The sequence below is a fragment of the Oncorhynchus nerka genome, linkage group LG26, assembly GCF_034236695.1.
Source record: "Oncorhynchus nerka isolate Pitt River linkage group LG26, Oner_Uvic_2.0, whole genome shotgun sequence".
Taxonomy (NCBI): Eukaryota; Metazoa; Chordata; class Actinopteri; order Salmoniformes; family Salmonidae; genus Oncorhynchus; species Oncorhynchus nerka.
The window spans coordinates 36,744,085-36,761,718 of NC_088421.1; the positions used below are offsets into that span (position 1 = coordinate 36,744,085).

At 42.1% G+C, this 17,634-nt stretch overlaps 1 protein-coding gene across 1 annotated transcript in view; it reads right to left on the bottom strand.

Moving 5' to 3' along the window:
* Nucleotides 1-4,390: 4,390 nt before the first annotated feature.
* The window catches only part of coro7 (coronin 7), a 292,664-nt gene continuing 279,420 nt past the window's right edge, over nt 4,391-17,634 (bottom strand). The window contains exons 23-27 of the mRNA XM_065010595.1: nt 17,371-17,487; nt 17,008-17,143; nt 10,043-10,134; nt 5,284-5,373; nt 4,391-5,171 (exon numbers count right to left, since the gene is read on the bottom strand). Coding sequence (XP_064866667.1) covers nt 5,163-5,171; nt 5,284-5,373; nt 10,043-10,134; nt 17,008-17,143; nt 17,371-17,487 — 444 coding nt within the window. The 3' untranslated portion in view covers nt 4,391-5,162. The remainder of the gene's footprint in view (nt 5,172-5,283; nt 5,374-10,042; nt 10,135-17,007; nt 17,144-17,370; nt 17,488-17,634) is intronic.

A 17,634-nucleotide genomic window follows, 5' to 3' on the forward strand; every position in this document is an offset into this window, starting at 1 on the left:
CTCTAGTGGATGGCTGTTTAAATTGCACCAATTTTCATTGCACAGCCTTCATCATCACGTCTTGCCAGCAGACCAGACTTGTGTGCTAACAGCTAGCCGCACTAGGGTCGGACAGCATGACCTCAATCCAGGGATGAGGAATACATTGTACTACGAATTGTCCCATTGTTGCACCGGAAAGATTGAGCGACGGCTAATTTTTCCGGAAAGCTGCCCTTTTTATCCTCATGCTAGGTAGAAAGTGCTTTGAACAACAATGGACAGTCAGCCAATCAGCCTCAGTGCGGGCTGTCATTTGCGCTGTGGAAATGTCAGTGACTAATTGATAACATTGCCTGTATTTGCAGTAAGCAGGTCCCCTGTACAGTACCTGCGCCGGTGAGGGGAGTAGGTTAAGTCAAGGTGCCGGAGGTGAGCTGAGGGCCCTAAAGTTATTATAAGTGATTTTAGTTGAGATGTCCTATTTAAATACACCGTACCACGTATCCTCCAAGGAGATGTTTTATTGTCTCGTGCAAGAGATTATTACTATGTTTTACTTTGTTTCAAAAAGTACCTTGTATCCTCTAAGGAGATGTTTGATTTAAACCATTAGCTTCTGAGTACTCAGATGGTAGTAATGTGTCACTAATCACAGTGGCTGCAGTCCACCGTACCATGATATGCACCTACCGAACACCAGGCTTGCCAGTCATTCATCAGTCCTGTTTGGCAATGGCTAAACATCATTTCATTCACTTTGTTCCTTTCCCATTGTTTTCATTCAAGTGAAATAATTGCTTCTATTATCTTTCTCCAGATACCCCTATTGTGGCCTGAGTTGGAAACAGTATTACCGTTGACATTATATTCTAAAACGATACTAACCACCAGTGGGACATCTGTTATTGCTTTGTACATGATTTTCATGAATTAGAGATATACTTAGTGTTTTTCTCTCGTCTCCGTCAAGACAATAGGATTAATAAAAGCTATATTAGCTTACATTAGAATGTACTCTGGAACTAGTGGGAGGGAATTCTAATGCCACTGAATCAATGAATAGAGGCCAGGGCCCTCAGCAGAGCTCAGCCCATGCACCTTGACTTAAACTACTCCCCTCATGGGCTCAGGTACAGGAGACCTACTTACTGCCAAAACAGGACTCAGTCTGGTCTTCATACTGTGCCGTATAGCAATGTTATGAATTTGTCATTGTGAATTCATTTGCTGTTGTATGTAGTGTTTTTGTCCCTAGAAATGCTTTTTAAACATGAATAACGATGTGATATGGTGTATTTGTTAAGACAGTGTCCACCAGGTATGTTTTTGGAGCTGGAACAAAGAAATAAACAATTCAACGACAACCATGTTCTTGTGTGTGGCTGTTTATTGCCTTTGTTAATGCACCCTTGACAACAATGACATGGATTACCAATGAATTACTGTACTTCAAACGAGCATCCATAGTTGGGGGAAAGTTTGCCATACTAAGCCATTCACAAGGGACGACGTTGTTCAACACAAGTTCTAGTGCCATTAGCATGAAGACGAAAAGCGCAGCTTTCGGAAAAACTACAGTCGTTCAATCTTCCCGGTGTAACAGTTGGGATAATGGGACAATTGGGAGAACAACACATTTCTCAATCCTGAATTGAGGTACTTTTTCCAGGCCATATCTCACGCCGGCTCTGCGGTGTCTTGATCTACAGTCATGCTCTCCGACCCCAGTGCAGCTCAGTGTTAACAAGCGTAACGGTAGTGTAGGGGCCATTTTGGCCTGTTTATGAGTTGTGTATCTGGTATCTGTCAAGGGTAATTTTTACTTGTTTTGTACACTAGAGGGCACTATATGTTGGGGTCACTGGTCATGTATGTATATAATTAGCACAGGTGACCAGGAAGGGTTATCAGGTGAGAAGAGAGCACATACAGTTATTACCGTATCACAGATACAGCTTATAGAGTCCATCTCTCTGTACCCTTTTCTACAGGAATATGTGTTTTGGAGCCATTTATATACGCAATAAATGGAACTTCACCCCAAAAGAGTAGTGTTTGGAAAGCTGATTCTTGTGGAATAAATGGAACTTCACCCCAAAAGAGTAGTGTTTGGAAAGCTGATTCTTGTGGAATAAATGGAACTTCACCCCAAAAGAGTAGTGTTTGGAAAGCTGATTCTTGTGGAATAAATGGAACTTCACCCCAAAAGAGTAGTGTTTGGAAAGCTGATTCTTGTGGAATAAATGGAACTTCACCCCAAAAGAGTAGTGTTTGGAAAGCTGATTCTTGTGGAATAAATGGAACTTCACCCCAAAAGAGTAGTGTTTGGAAAGCTGATTCTTGTGGGCATGTGACGGACAGCTCTCTCCTGTGCCAGTGGCAGTTCATAGGGAAACACCACTACAGGTCGAGTCAGAATCTCCTGGCAACATCATGACATAAGTACATGTACTAGTTTACCCCTTTTTCTTTGCGATGAACAAACATTTCCCCCTTTAAACATACTTTTGTTTTAAGCAACAAATTGAAAGACAAAGAAATGGCATGTGTACAAGGTTCAAACAGTTGTTTATTGCAAGGCAACATGAACATTCCCACAAAACCATTATTCATAACGGACAGAGAAATAATGCTTTATTCAAAGTATAAAAGAGATGTTTCTTTTTGTTAATTTCCCAAAGAACAATGTAAGACATCTGAGAGATTGCAGGCACAAAACACATGACAAACACACAATCACTGACACCAACTATATCTAGGCCCTACAGTCAATGTACTCCACAATGGCTGCGTTTACACAGGCAGCCCAATTCTGATATGTTGCCCAAGTACTGGCAAAAAGCTCTTATCTGATTGGTTTAAAGACCAATTAAAAAACACACGACAGAATTGGACTGCCTGTGTAAACTCAGTGAGTCTGACTACTATTCAAGAATGCTTGGTTGGTTCCAGTCTTTCTGTCATTGTAAACAACATGATTGGTTGGATCAGACTTGGATTAGACTATTAAAAGTATTGCCTTGTGCTGTACTAGTCTTGATCATGGCTGCTGTGATTGCATCATATAGTATTAATACTGTAAGTTATTAAGAAAAAGTAACAAAATGATTGTTTACTACAGTATAATAAAAGAATGAGCTCCTTTAGTGAGGAATACTTCAAAAACAGTCTTAAGATGAAGTGTTAACATATGAGGTACAGGACTTCCAGTTATACAGTCTATCAATGTAGAAGGTACAGATACATACTACTTCCCACCACATTACAACCTCAGAGATCCACAGACACACTCCTGTACAACTCCCACAGGGGGTTTTGTTTTGGCTTTTCAATACATGACACCCACATGTAAGAACGTCACACACATTTTAAGAGTCCCCCAAAACAGAGCGCAGCCCCGATGCTATAAACTATCTCCCAAGATCTGCTGGCTGAACTAAGATATGCACCTGGGTCACGTTCATTACGGCACGCAACGGAAAACATTTTGAAATGCTTTGCAACGGAAAACGAAAATCCAGGTAATCCCTCCCTGTTTGAGGTTGTTTTCGTCCGTTTGGTGATTAATGAACATGACCCTGGAGTGGTACAGGACTGTTAGTAGGTCTTTATCACTGGCCAGAGAATGAAGCTACCTAAACAACAAAACAATATTCTATTCCTATCAATAGAAGCCAGCCATGCTTTAACCTGAAGGCTGTTTACCCTGTTGTACCCTGTCTGTGTGTTGTTGAGGCTGTATGGGGATACCACAGACCATCCAACATCCACGGACTACAGGAGCTGGAGGTGCAGATGGGATATCCAGGTGGAGTGTGAGTCTTTTTGTGTGTGTGTGTGTGTGTGTGTGTGTTAATGTATAGTGATGCATAGGAGGTGGTAAATCTGGAAGACCATAGATACTGTATTCAGGTGCATGCGTTTGACTTTTTCATAGTTACTGTGTTTAGAAGATTATGGACTATGGTTCATATTTGCCCATAAAAAAGCAAGCAGTGGTCTAGTCATTATTATTATGACACAGGTGTAAGGTTAGGAGTGGTGACAGACACACAGGTGTAAGGTTAGGAGTGGTGACAGACACACAGGTGTAAGGTTAGGAGTGGTGACAGACACACAGGTGTAAGGTTAGGAGTGGTGACAGACACACAGGTGTAAGGTTAGGAGTGGTGACAGACACACAGGTGTAAGGTTAGGAGTGGTGACAGACACACAGGTGTAAGGTTAGGAGTGGTGACAGACACACAGGTGTAAGGTTAGGAGTGGTGACAGACACACAGGTGTAAGGTTAGGAGTGGTGACAGACACACAGGTGTAAGGTTAGGAGTGGTGACAGACACACAGGTGTAAGGTTAGGAGTGGTGACAGATACACAGGTGTAAGGTTAGGAGTGGTGACAGACGAACAGGTGTAAGGTTAGGAGTGGTGACAGACACACAGGTGTAAGGTTAGGAGTGGTGACAGACACACAGGTGTAAGGTTAGGAGTGGTGACATACACACAGGTGTAAGGTTAGGAGTGGTGACAGACACACAGGTGTAAGGTTAGGAGTGGTGACAGACACACAGGTGTAAGGTTAGGAGTGGTGACAGACACACAGGTGTAAGGTTAGGAGTGGTGACAGACACACAGGTGTCCATCCATTGTGGCGGTAAGGGCTGGGTTGTAAGGGAGTGTTGGGAGTCATTTAACTATCTAGCCTGGTAGGAATGTTAGCTATTTACAGTACAAGGCAGCTGCAAGTCAAAGGTCAAATTGGGGTGAGGTTGCCTTTAACAACAGACCTAGGATCAGATTCCCAAACCCCAGTCCTACCTTTAAACATTATGGGGAGGAAAACATATCTGATCCTGATTCAGTCAATGGTTAGAGGCAACATCTACTTACTCAGACTATTAGAGGATGATACGAGGATATGGGAGGTAGGGCTGCAAAAGTCTGGTAACTTTCCCTAAAATTCCCAGGAAAACAAGCAGGAAATCCAAGAATTCTCCAATTGGTATTTCTGGAAAAGCTAGACATTTTGTTGACAGAATTTTACAACCCTAATGACAGGTTAATGCATTTGAGAGATGTTCTTTTGACATAGGACACATCAGTGGCACACAGGAATGACACGTTTCAGTCCAACAGGCCCTTGGCTACTGCTGGACCCTGATTGGTCCGCAAGGCAACACACACTAGTCACCCTGAAAGACACAAGAGCATGGGTAAATGTGTGTGTGTGTGTGTACATTTGTGTTTGTGTGTGTGTGTGTGTGTGTCTGTGAGTACATTTGTGTTTGTGTGTGTGTCACTCACCCACTCATCGTCTTCTACTCCCTGGAAGGACTCCTGTGGTAGAGGGTTGTCGTCCATGTTCCCCAGCTTGCCTATCATGGCACTCAACAGCTGTAGTACAGACAGATGGTTAACACACTATAGTCCCACTACTCACTAGTGGTGAGTACCAAGACAGATGGTTAACACACTATAGTCCCACTACTGACTAGTGGTGAGTACCAAGATAGATGGTTAACACACTATAGTCCCACTACTGACTAGTGGTGAGTACCAAGACAGATGGTTAACACACTATAGTCCCACTACTGACTAGTGGTGAGTACCAAGACAGATGGTTAACACACTATAGTCCCACTATTGACTAGTGATGAGTACCAAGACAGATGGTTAACACACTACAGTCCCACTACTGACTAGTGGTGAGTACCAAGACAGATGGTTAACACACTATAGTCCCACTACTGACGAGTGGTGAGTACCAAGACAGATGGTTAACACACTATAGTCCCACTACTAACTAGTGGTTAACACACTATAGTCCCACTACTGACTAGTGATGAGTACCAAGACAGATGGTTAACACACTACAGTCCCACTACTGACTAGTGGTGAGTACCAAGACAGATGGTTAACACACTACAGTCCCACTACTGACTAGTGATGAGTACCAAGACAGATGGTTAACACACTACAGTCCCATTACTGACTAGTGGTGAGTACCAAGACAGATGGTTAACACACTATAGTCCCACTACTGACTCGCGGTGAGTACCAAGACAGATGGTTAACACACTATAGTCCCACTACTGACTAGTGGTGAGTACCAAGACAGATGGTTAACACACTATAGTCCCACTACTGACTTGCGGTGAGTACCAAGACAGATGGTTAACACACTATAGTCCCACTACTGACTCGCGGTGAGTACCAAGACAGATGGTTAACACACTATAGTCCCACTACTGACTCGCGGTGAGTACCAAGACAGATGGTTAACACACTATAGTCCCACTACTGACTAGTGGTGAGTACCAAGACAGATGGTTAACACACTATAGTCCCACTACTGACTCGCGGTGAGTACCAAGACAGATGGTTAACACACTATAGTCCCACTACTGACTAGTGGTGAGTACCAAGACAGATGGTTAACACACTATAGTCCCACTACTGACTCGCGGTGAGTACCAAGACAGATGGTTAACACACTATAGTCCCACTACTGACTCGCGGTGAGTACCAAGACAGATGGTTAACACACTATAGTCCCACTACTGACTCGCGGTGAGTACCAAGACAGATGGTTAACACACTATAGTCCCACTACTGACTCGCGGTGAGTACCAAGACAGATGGTTAACACACTATAGTCCCACTACTGACTAGTGGTGAGTACCAAGACAGATGGTTAACACACTATAGTCCCACTACTGACTCGCGGTGAGTACCAAGACAGATGGTTAACACACTATAGTCCCACTACTGACTAGTGGTGAGTACCAAGACAGATGGTTAACACACTATAGTCCCACTACTGACTTGCGGTGAGTACCAAGACAGATGGTTAACACACTATAGTCCCACTACTGACTCGCGGTGAGTACCAAGACAGATGGTTAACACACTATAGTCCCACTACTGACTCGGTGAGTACCAAGACAGATGGTTAACACACTATAGTCCCACTACTGACTAGTGGTGAGTACCAAGACAGATGGTTAACACACTATAGTCCCACTACTGACTCGCGGTGAGTACCAAGACAGATGGTTAACACACTATAGTCCCACTACTGACTAGTGGTGAGTACCAAGACAGATGGTTAACACACTATAGTCCCACTACTGACTCGCGGTGAGTACCAAGACAGATGGTTAACACACTATAGTCCCACTACTGACTCGCGGTGAGTACCAAGACAGATGGTTAACACACTATAGTCCCACTACTGACTCGCGGTGAGTACCAAGACAGATGGTTAACACACTATAGTCCCACTACTGACTCGCGGTGAGTACCAAGACAGATGGTTAACACACTATAGTCCCACTACTGACTAGTGGTGAGTACCAAGACAGATGGTTAACACACTATAGTCCCACTACTGACTCGCGGTGAGTACCCATATCCATCATTTAACATGATATCAATATGAGCAAGACATATTGAGATATCGGTTTATCCTTGTTGTTAACCTACACTATTAGGTAATGAACATTCATGAGTCTTGCAGGCACAAGATGCTCTCACAGGCTCTCAATAGCATAGTGAACTGGCTGCTGAAGGTCCATCAACTGGCTTCCCATTGTATTCAAACTGGTTAGGTAGGTCTATCTGCTACCAGGATATTTACGTCTAGCCCAATAGAAAATCTGCAAGCAGTTGTCTGGACTTCACAAAGCCGTGGAAATGAACAGAACATGAAACATTCATACATGATATAGATGATCCCATCACTACTAATAACTATTCACACTATTACCGTGACAAAGTGGTCACCAAGCGTCTAGCTAGCTGCACTCACAGAGAAATACTCCCTAAGATAAAATGCTTGTACAGGTTCAGATTAGGGATGCAGGATATATGGGTGATCTGCTGACGTGCAGACCTATATAACGTAGGTACATGACGTGCAGACTTATATAACGTAGGTACATGACGTGCAGACCTATATAACGTAGGTACATGACGTGCAGACCTATATAACGTAGGTACATGACGTAATGACCTATATAACGTAGGTACATGACGTGCAGACCTATATAACGTAGGTAGATGACGTGCATACCTATATAACGTAGGTACATGACGTGCAGACCTATATAACGTAGGTACATGACGTGCAGACCTATATAACGTAGATACATGACGTGCAGACCTATATAACGTAGGTACATGACGTGCAGACCTATATAACGTAGGTAGATGACGTGCATACCTATATAACGTAGGTACATGACGTGCAGACCTATATAACGTAGGTACATGACGTGCAGACCTATATAACGTAGATACATGACGTGCAGACCTATATAACGTAGGTACATGACGTGCAGACTTATATAACGTAGGTACATGACGTGCAGACTTATATAACGTAGGTACATGACGTGCAGACCTATATAACGTAGGTACATGACGTGCAGACTTATATAACGTAGGTACATGACGTGCAGACCTATATAACGTAGGTACATGACGTGCAGACCTATATAACGTAGGTACATGACGTGCAGACCTATATAACGTAGGTAGATGACGTGCAGACTTATATAACGTAGGTACATGACGTGCAGACCTATATAACGTAGGTACATGACGTGCAGACTTATATAACGTAGGTACATGACGTGCAGACCTATATAACGTAGGTAGATGACGTGCAGACCTATATAACGTAGGTACATGACGTGCAGACCTATATAACGTAGGTACATGACGTGCAGACTTATATAACGTAGGTACATGACGTGCAGACTTATATAACGTAGGTACATGACGTGCAGACCTATATAACGTAGGTACATGACGTGCAGACTTATATAACGTAGGTACATGACGTGCAGACCTATATAACGTAGGTACATGACGTGCAGACCTATATAACGTAGGTACATGACGTGCAGACCTATATAACGTAGGTAGATGACGTGCAGACTTATATAACGTAGGTACATGACGTGCAGACCTATATAACGTAGGTACATGACGTGCAGACCTATATAACGTAGGTACATGACGTGCAGACTTATATAACATAGGTACATGACGTGCAGACCTATATAACGTAGGTAGATGACGTGCAGACCTATATAACGTAGGTACATGACGTGCAGACTTATATAACGTAGGTACATGACGTGCAGACCTATATAACGTAGGTACATGACGTGCAGACCTATATAACGTAGGTACATGACATGCAGACCTATATAACGTAGGTACATGACGTGCAGACTTATATAACGTAGGTACATGACGTGCAGACTTATATAACGTAGGTACATGACGTGCAGACCTATATAACGTAGGTACATGACGTGCAGACTTATATAATGTAGGTACATGACGTGCAGACCTATATAACGTAGGTACATGACGTGCAGACCTATATAACGTAGGTACATGACGTGCAGACTTATATAACGTAGGTACATGACGTGCAGACCTATATAACGTAGGTACATGACGTGCAGACCTATATAACGTAGGTACATGACGTGCAGACCTATATAACGTAGGTACATGACGTGCAGACTTATATAACGTAGGTACATGACGTGCAGACTTATATAACGTAGGTACATGACGTGCAGACCTATATAACGTAGGTACATGACGTGCAGACCTATATAACGTAGGTACATGACGTGCAGACTTATATAACGTAGGTACATGACGTGCAGACTTATATAACGTAGGTACATGACGTGCAGACTTATATAACGTAGGTACATGACGTAATGACACCAGGAAAAAGGTGGCGCTACACGTGCAACACAGCATTCCTAACCTATCCCACAATGCCTCTTGCACTGAGATACAGGGCCTTAGACCACTGCGTCCATGTGTGTGTGTTAACTATTTCACTTAAAAGGCTGCCATTTAAAAAAAATATTGGTATCATTTTTTTGGGCAAGGAAAACATCAGATATCGATATTGGCCAAAAATGTCATATCAGTGCATTACTAATTCAGATAGTAGCAACACACACACACACACACACACACACACACACACACACACACACACACACACACACACACACACACACACCTCATCTTTCTTCTGCTCGTCAGTCTTCTCCTCCAGGTAGTGAGAGGATGGAAGGTACTTTCTCACTTGGACCTCCTTGGGCGCCTCACTCACTGAGAGGACAGACAGAAACAGTGACAGTGAGTCCAGAGAGTTGGGAGGGGTTGTGTTAGAATGGCAGTGGGCCACTGTGTATATACAGGGTTGTGTTAGAATGACAGTGGGCCACTGTGTATATACAGGGTTGTGTTAGAATGGCAGTAGGCCACTGTGTATAGACAGGGTTGTGTTAGAATGGCAGTGGGCCACTGTGTATATACAGGGTTGTGTTAGAATGGCAGTGGGCCACTGTGTATATACAGGGTTGTGTTAGAATGGCAGTGGGCCACTGTGTATATACAGGGTTGTGTTAGAATGGCAGTGGGCCACTGTGTATATACAGGGTTGTGTTAGAATGGCAGTGGGCCACTGTGTATATACAGGGTTGTGTTAGAATGGCAGTGGGCCACTGTGTATATAGAGGGTTGTGTTAGAATAGCAGTGGGCCACTGTGTATATACAGGGTTGTGTTAGAATAGCAGTGGGCCACTGTGTATATACTGGGTTGTGTTAGAATAGCAGTGGGCCACTGTATATATAGAGGGTTGTGTTAGAATAGCAGTGGGCCACTGTGTATATACAGGGTTGTGTTAGAATGGCAGTGGGCCACTGTGTATATACAGGGTTGTGTTAGAATGGCAGTGGGCCACTGTGTATATACAGGGTTGTGTTAGAATGGCAGTGGGCCACTGTGTATATACAGGGTTGTGTTAGAATGGCAGTGGGCCACTGTGTATATACAGGGTTGTGTTAGAATGGCAGTGGGCCACTGTGTATATACAGGGTTGTGTTAGAATGGCAGTGGGCCACTGTGTATATACAGGGTTGTGTTAGAATGGCAGTGGGCCACTGTGTATATACAGGGTTGTGTTAGAATGGCAGTGGGGCCACTGTGTATATACAGGGTTGTGTTAGAATGGCAGTGGGCCACTGTGTATATAGAGGGTTGTGTTAGAATGGCAGTGGGCCACTGTGTATATACAGGGTTGTGTTAGAATGGCAGTGGGCCACTGTGTATATACAGGGTTGTGTTAGAATGGCAGTGGGCCACTGTGTATATACAGGGTTGTGTTAGAATGGCAGTGGGCCACTGTGTATATACAGGGTTGTGTTAGAATGGCAGTGGGCCACTGTGTATATACAGGGTTGTGTTAGAATGGCAGTGGGCCACTGTGTATATACAGGGTTGTGTTAGAATGGCAGTGGGCCACTGTGTATATACAGGGTTGTGTTAGAATGGCAGTGGGCCACTGTGTATATACTGGGTTGTGTTAGAATGGCAGTGGGCCACTGTGTATATACAGGGTTGTGTTAGAATGGCAGTGGGCCACTGTGTATATACTGGGTTGTGTTAGAATGGCAGTGGGCCACTGTGTATATACTGGGTTGTGTTAGAAAGGCAGTGGGCCACTGTGTATATACTGGGTTGTGTTAGAATGGCAGTGGGCCACTGTGTATATACTCTATGTGGGAAAAGGAAAAAGTATGTGAACCCTTCGATTTAATAACTGGTTGACACTCCTTTGGCAGCAATAACCTCAACCAAATGTTTTCTGTAGTTGTGGATCAGACCTGCACAACGGTCAGGAGGAATTTTGGATAATTCATCTTTACAAAACTGTTTCAGTTCAGCAATATTGTTGGGATGTCTGGTGTGAACTGCTCTCGAGGTCATGCCACAGCATCTCAATCGGGTTGAGGTCAGGACTCTGACTGGGCCACTCCAGAAGGTGTATTTTCTTCTGTGCTTTGTGTCGTTGTCACCCAACTTCTGTTGACATTCAATTGGCAGACAGATAGCCTTACATTCTCCTGCAAAATGTCTTGAATTCTTGGGAATTAATTTTCCCGTCAATTATAGCAAGCTGTCCAGGCCCTGAGGCAGCAAAGCAGCCCCAAACCATGATACTCCCTCCACCATACTTTACACTTAGGATGAGGTTTTGATGTTGGTGTGCTGTGCCTTTTTTTCTCCACACATAGTGAGTGTTGTGTGTTCCTTCCAAACAACTCAACTGTAGTTAATCTGTCCACAGAATATTTTGGAACATCCAGGTGCACTTTTGCAAACTTCAGACGTGCAGCAATGTTTTTTGGACAGCAGTGGCTTCTTCCGTGGTGTCCTCCCATGAACACCATTCTTGCTTAGTGTTTTACGTATCGGAGACTCGTCAACAGAGATGTTAGCATGTTCCAGAGTTTTCTTTAAGTCTTTAGCTGACACTCTAGGATTCTTCTTAACCTCATTGAGAATTCTGCGCTGTGATCTTGCAGTCATCTTTGCAGGACGGCCACTCCTAGGGAGAGTAGCAACAGTGCTGAATTTCTCCATGTTTGACAATATGTCTTACCATGGACTGATGAACATTAAGGCTTTTAGAGATACTTTTGTAACCCTTTCCAGTTTTATGCAAGTCAACAATTCTTAATCTTAGGTCTTCTGAGATCTCTTTTGTTCAAAGCATGGTTCACATCAGGCAATGCTTCTTGTGAATAGCAAACTGTTTTTTAGGGCAAGGCAGCTCTAAACAACATCCCCAATCTCGTCTCACTGATTGGACTCCAGGTTAGTTGATTCCTGACTCCAATTAGCTTTTGGAGAAGTCATTAGTCTAGGGGTTCACATACTTTTCCTAACCTACATTGTGAATGTTTAAATGATGTATTCAATATAGACAAGAAAAATACCAACATGTGTGTGTTATTAGTTTAAGCAGACTGTCTATTGCTGTGACTTAGATGAAGATCAGATCACATGACAGTTATTAGTTTAAGCAGACAGTCTATTGCTGTGACTTAGATGAAGATCAGATCACATGACAGTTATTAGTTTAAGCAGACTGTCTATTGCTGTGACTTAGATGAAGATCAGATCACATGACAGTTATTAGTTTAAGCAGACTGTCTATTGCTGTGACTTAGATGAAGATCAGATCACATGACAGTTATTAGTTTAAGCAGACTGTCTATTGCTGTGACTTAGATGAAGATCAGATCACATGACAGTTATTAGTTTAAGCAGACTGTCTATTGCTGTGACTTAGATGAAGATCAGATCACATGACAGTTATTAGTTTAAGCAGACTGTCTATTGCTGTGACTTAGATGAAGATCAGATCACATGACAGTTATTAGTTTAAGCAGACTGTCTATTGCTGTGACTTAGATGAAAATCAGATCACATGACAGTTATTAGTTTAAGCAGACTGTCTATTGCTGTGACTTAGATGAAGATCAGATCACATGACAGTTATTAGTTTAAGCAGACTGTCTATTGTTGTGACTTAGATGAAGATCAGATCCCATGACAGTTATTAGTTTAAGCAGACTGTCTATTGTTGTGACTTAGATGAAGATCAGATCCCATGACAGTTATTAGTTTAAGCAGACTGTCTATTGTTGTGACTTAGATGAAGATCAGATCACATGACAGTTATTAGTTTAAGCAGACTGTCTATTGCTGTGACTTAGATGAATATCAGATCACATGACAGTTATTAGTTTAAGCAGACTGTCTATTGCTGTGACTTAGATGAAGATCAGATCACATGACAGTTATTAGTTTAAGCAGACAGTCTATTGCTGTGACTTAGATGAAGATCAGATCACATGACAGTTATCAGTTTAAGCAGACTGTCTATTGCTGTGACTTAGATGAAGATCAGATCACATGACAGTTATTAGTTTAAGCAGACTGTCTATTGCTGTGACTTAGATGAAGATCAGATCACATGACAGTTATTAGTTTAAGCAGACTGTCTATTGCTGTGACTTAGATGAAAATCAGATCACATGACAGTTATTAGTTTAAGCAGACTGTCTATTGCTGTGACTTAGATGAAGATCAGATCACATGACAGTTATTAGTTTAAGCAGACTGTCTATTGTTGTGACTTAGATGAAGATCAGATCCCATGACAGTTATTAGTTTAAGCAGACTGTCTATTGTTGTGACTTAGATGAAGATCAGATCCCATGACAGTTATTAGTTTAAGCAGACTGTCTATTGTTGTGACTTAGATGAAGATCAGATCACATGACAGTTATTAGTTTAAGCAGACTGTCTATTGCTGTGACTTAGATGAAGATCAGATCACATGACAGTTATTAGTTTAAGCAGACTGTCTATTGCTGTGACTTAGATGAAGATCAGATCACATGACAGTTATTAGTTTAAGCAGACTGTCTATTGCTGTGACTTAGATGAAGATCAGATCACATGACAGTTATTAGTTTAAGCAGACTGTCTATTGTTGTGACTTAGATGAAGATCAGATCCCATGACAGTTATTAGTTTAAGCAGACTGTCTATTGTTGTGACTTAGATGAAGTTCAGATCCCATGACAGTTATTAGTTTAAGCAGACTGTCTATTGTTGTGACTTAGATGAAGATCAGATCACATGACAGTTATTAGTTTAAGCAGACTGTCTATTGCTGTGACTTAGATGAAGATCAGATCACATGACAGTTATTAGTTTAAGCAGACTGTCTATTGCTGTGACTTAGATGAAGATCAGATCACATGACAGTTATTAGTTTAAGCAGACTGTCTATTGCTGTGACTTAGATGAAGATCAGATCACATGACAGTTATTAGTTTAAGCAGACTGTCTATTGCTGTGACTTAGATGAAGATCAGATCACATGACAGTTATTAGTTTAAGCAGACTGTCTATTGTTGTGACTTAGATGAAGATCAGATCCCATGACAGTTATTAGTTTAAGCAGACTGTCTATTGTTGTGACTTAGATGAAGATCAGATCCCATGACAGTTATTAGTTTAAGCAGACTGTCTATTGTTGTGACTTAGATGAAGATCAGATCACATGACAGTTATTAGTTTAAGCAGACTGTCTATTGCTGTGACTTAGATGAAGATCAGATCACATGACAGTTATTAGTTTAAGCAGACTGTCTATTGCTGTGACTTAGATGAAGATCAGATCACATGACAGTTATTAGTTTAAGCAGACTGTCTATTGCTGTGACTTAGATGAAGATCAGATCACATGACAGTTATTAGTTTAAGCAGACTGTCTATTGTTGTGACTTAGATGAAGATCAGATCCCATGACAGTTATTAGTTTAAGCAGACTGTCTATTGTTGTGACTTAGATGAAGATCAGATCCCATGACAGTTATTAGTTTAAGCAGACTGTCTATTGTTGTGACTTAGATGAAGATCAGATCACATGACAGTTATTAGTTTAAGCAGACTGTCTATTGCTGTGACTTAGATGAAGATCAGATCACATGACAGTTATTAGTTTAAGCAGACTGTCTATTGCTGTGACTTAGATGAAGATCAGATCACATGACAGTTATTAGTTTAAGCAGACTGTCTATTGCTGTGACTTAGATGAAGATCAGATCACATGACAGTTATTAGTTTAAGCAGACTGTCTATTGTTGTGACTTAGATGAAGATCAGATCCCATGACAGTTATTAGTTTAAGCAGACTGTCTATTGTTGTGACTTAGATGAAGATCAGATCCCATGACAGTTATTAGTTTAAGCAGACTGTCTATTGCTGTGACTTAGATGAAGATCAGATCACATGACAGTTATTAGTTTAAGCAGACTGTCTATTGCTGTGACTTAGATGAAGATCAGATCACATGACAGTTATTAGTTTAAGCAGACTGTCTATTGCTGTGACTTAGATGAAGATCAGATCACATGACAGTTATTAGTTTAAGCAGACTGTCTATTGCTGTGACTTAGATGAAGATCAGATCCCATGACAGTTATTAGTTTAAGCAGACTGTCTATTGCTGTGACTTAGATGAAGATCAGATCACATGACAGTTATTAGTTTAAGCAGACTGTCTATTGTTGTGACTTAGATGAAGATCAGATCCCATGACAGTTATTAGTTTAAGCAGACTGTCTATTGTTGTGACTTAGATGAAGATCAGATCCCATGACAGTTATTAGTTTAAGCAGACTGTCTATTGTTGTGACTTAGATGAAGATCAGATCACATGACAGTTATTAGTTTAAGCAGACTGTCTATTGCTGTGACTTAGATGAAGATCAGATCACATGACAGTTATTAGTTTAAGCAGACTGTCTATTGCTGTGACTTAGATGAAGATCAGATCACATGACAGTTATTAGTTTAAGCAGACTGTCTATTGCTGTGACTTAGATGAAGATCAGATCACATGACAGTTATTAGTTTAAGCAGACTGTCTATTGCTGTGACTTAGATGAAGATCAGATCACATGACAGTTATTAGTTTAAGCAGACTGTCTATTGCTGTGACTTAGATGAAGATCAGATCACATGACAGTTATTAGTTTAAGCAGACTGTCTATTGTTGTGACTTAGATGAAGATCAGATCACATGACAGTTATTAGTTTAAGCAGACTGTCTATTGTTGTGACTTAGATGAAGATCAGATCACATGACAGTTATTAGTTTAAGCAGACTGTCTATTGCTGTGACTTAGATGAAGATCAGATCCCATTTGATGACCAATGTATGCAGAAATGCAGGTAATTCCAAAGGGTTCACATACGTTTTCTTGCCACTGTACATGTGTCATTCCAGGTACACCGATCCACAAGACTTTGCTCAAAGCCTGTATCGGCAATTCTACGTTATAGAAGATCTCTGCCTCACATTGAGTTGATTGACGATTGGCTGTCAGAATAGATTTAGCTAGTGTCACCATCATGTCAAAGCACAAGGCAGATAATCTGGACTAACCCAGGACTTGGCCCATGAAAGAGTGGATAGGTTGCCCCTTATAAACTGTATCTGCTCGGCTTCTCATCTGACATTCAAAAGGTGGATCTAACAGTAATGCTGTTGACTTCAGTCCACTGTTTGTACTATATGTGCCTGGGCGGAGCAGAGCTGAGGTTAGCCCCTACCTGGGGTCATGTCTTTGGGCTTGAGGCTGACGGACTGGTGCTTCCCATCAGAACCAGCCAGCCAGGCTGAGGCTGTCAGAGAAGACTCCCACCACACTGCTGTGTCTGGGTACACATCATCCTGGAAGAACTCTTTCTGTGGACGGACGGAGAGAAGGAAGGAGGGAGACGAGACACCACAGGATTAGTTCAGAACTCAAACAGCTCAAACTCCACAGACTAAGTACAAACAGGGGTTCACATAGCAGACCCTTTTTACTGGTAGTTCTTTGAGGCCCTGGTCTGAAAAGTCATCAAATAACTGCAGGTTTTTCCTATTCCCCCCATATATACACTAGATAGCAGCGTTCAGCCATATCTCACTCTGACGCGGGGGACTCTGAAGGCCACTGGCTCTATGGAGGTCTTACTGAGCCTCAGACCCCTGGCCACCTCGACCTCTTGCACCACACACTCAGTCTTCGGCAGGAAGGCCAAGCCCTAAAAACAGGAAACAGGAAGTTCATGCAGAGAGATTCTACAGGTCTACAGGTGCCTGCGTAATTGATTGACAGATCAAGTCACAAATTCAGGGAAATGTTTTTATCTATTGACTACAAAACATGTAATAAGAAGGAGCGGGATGTA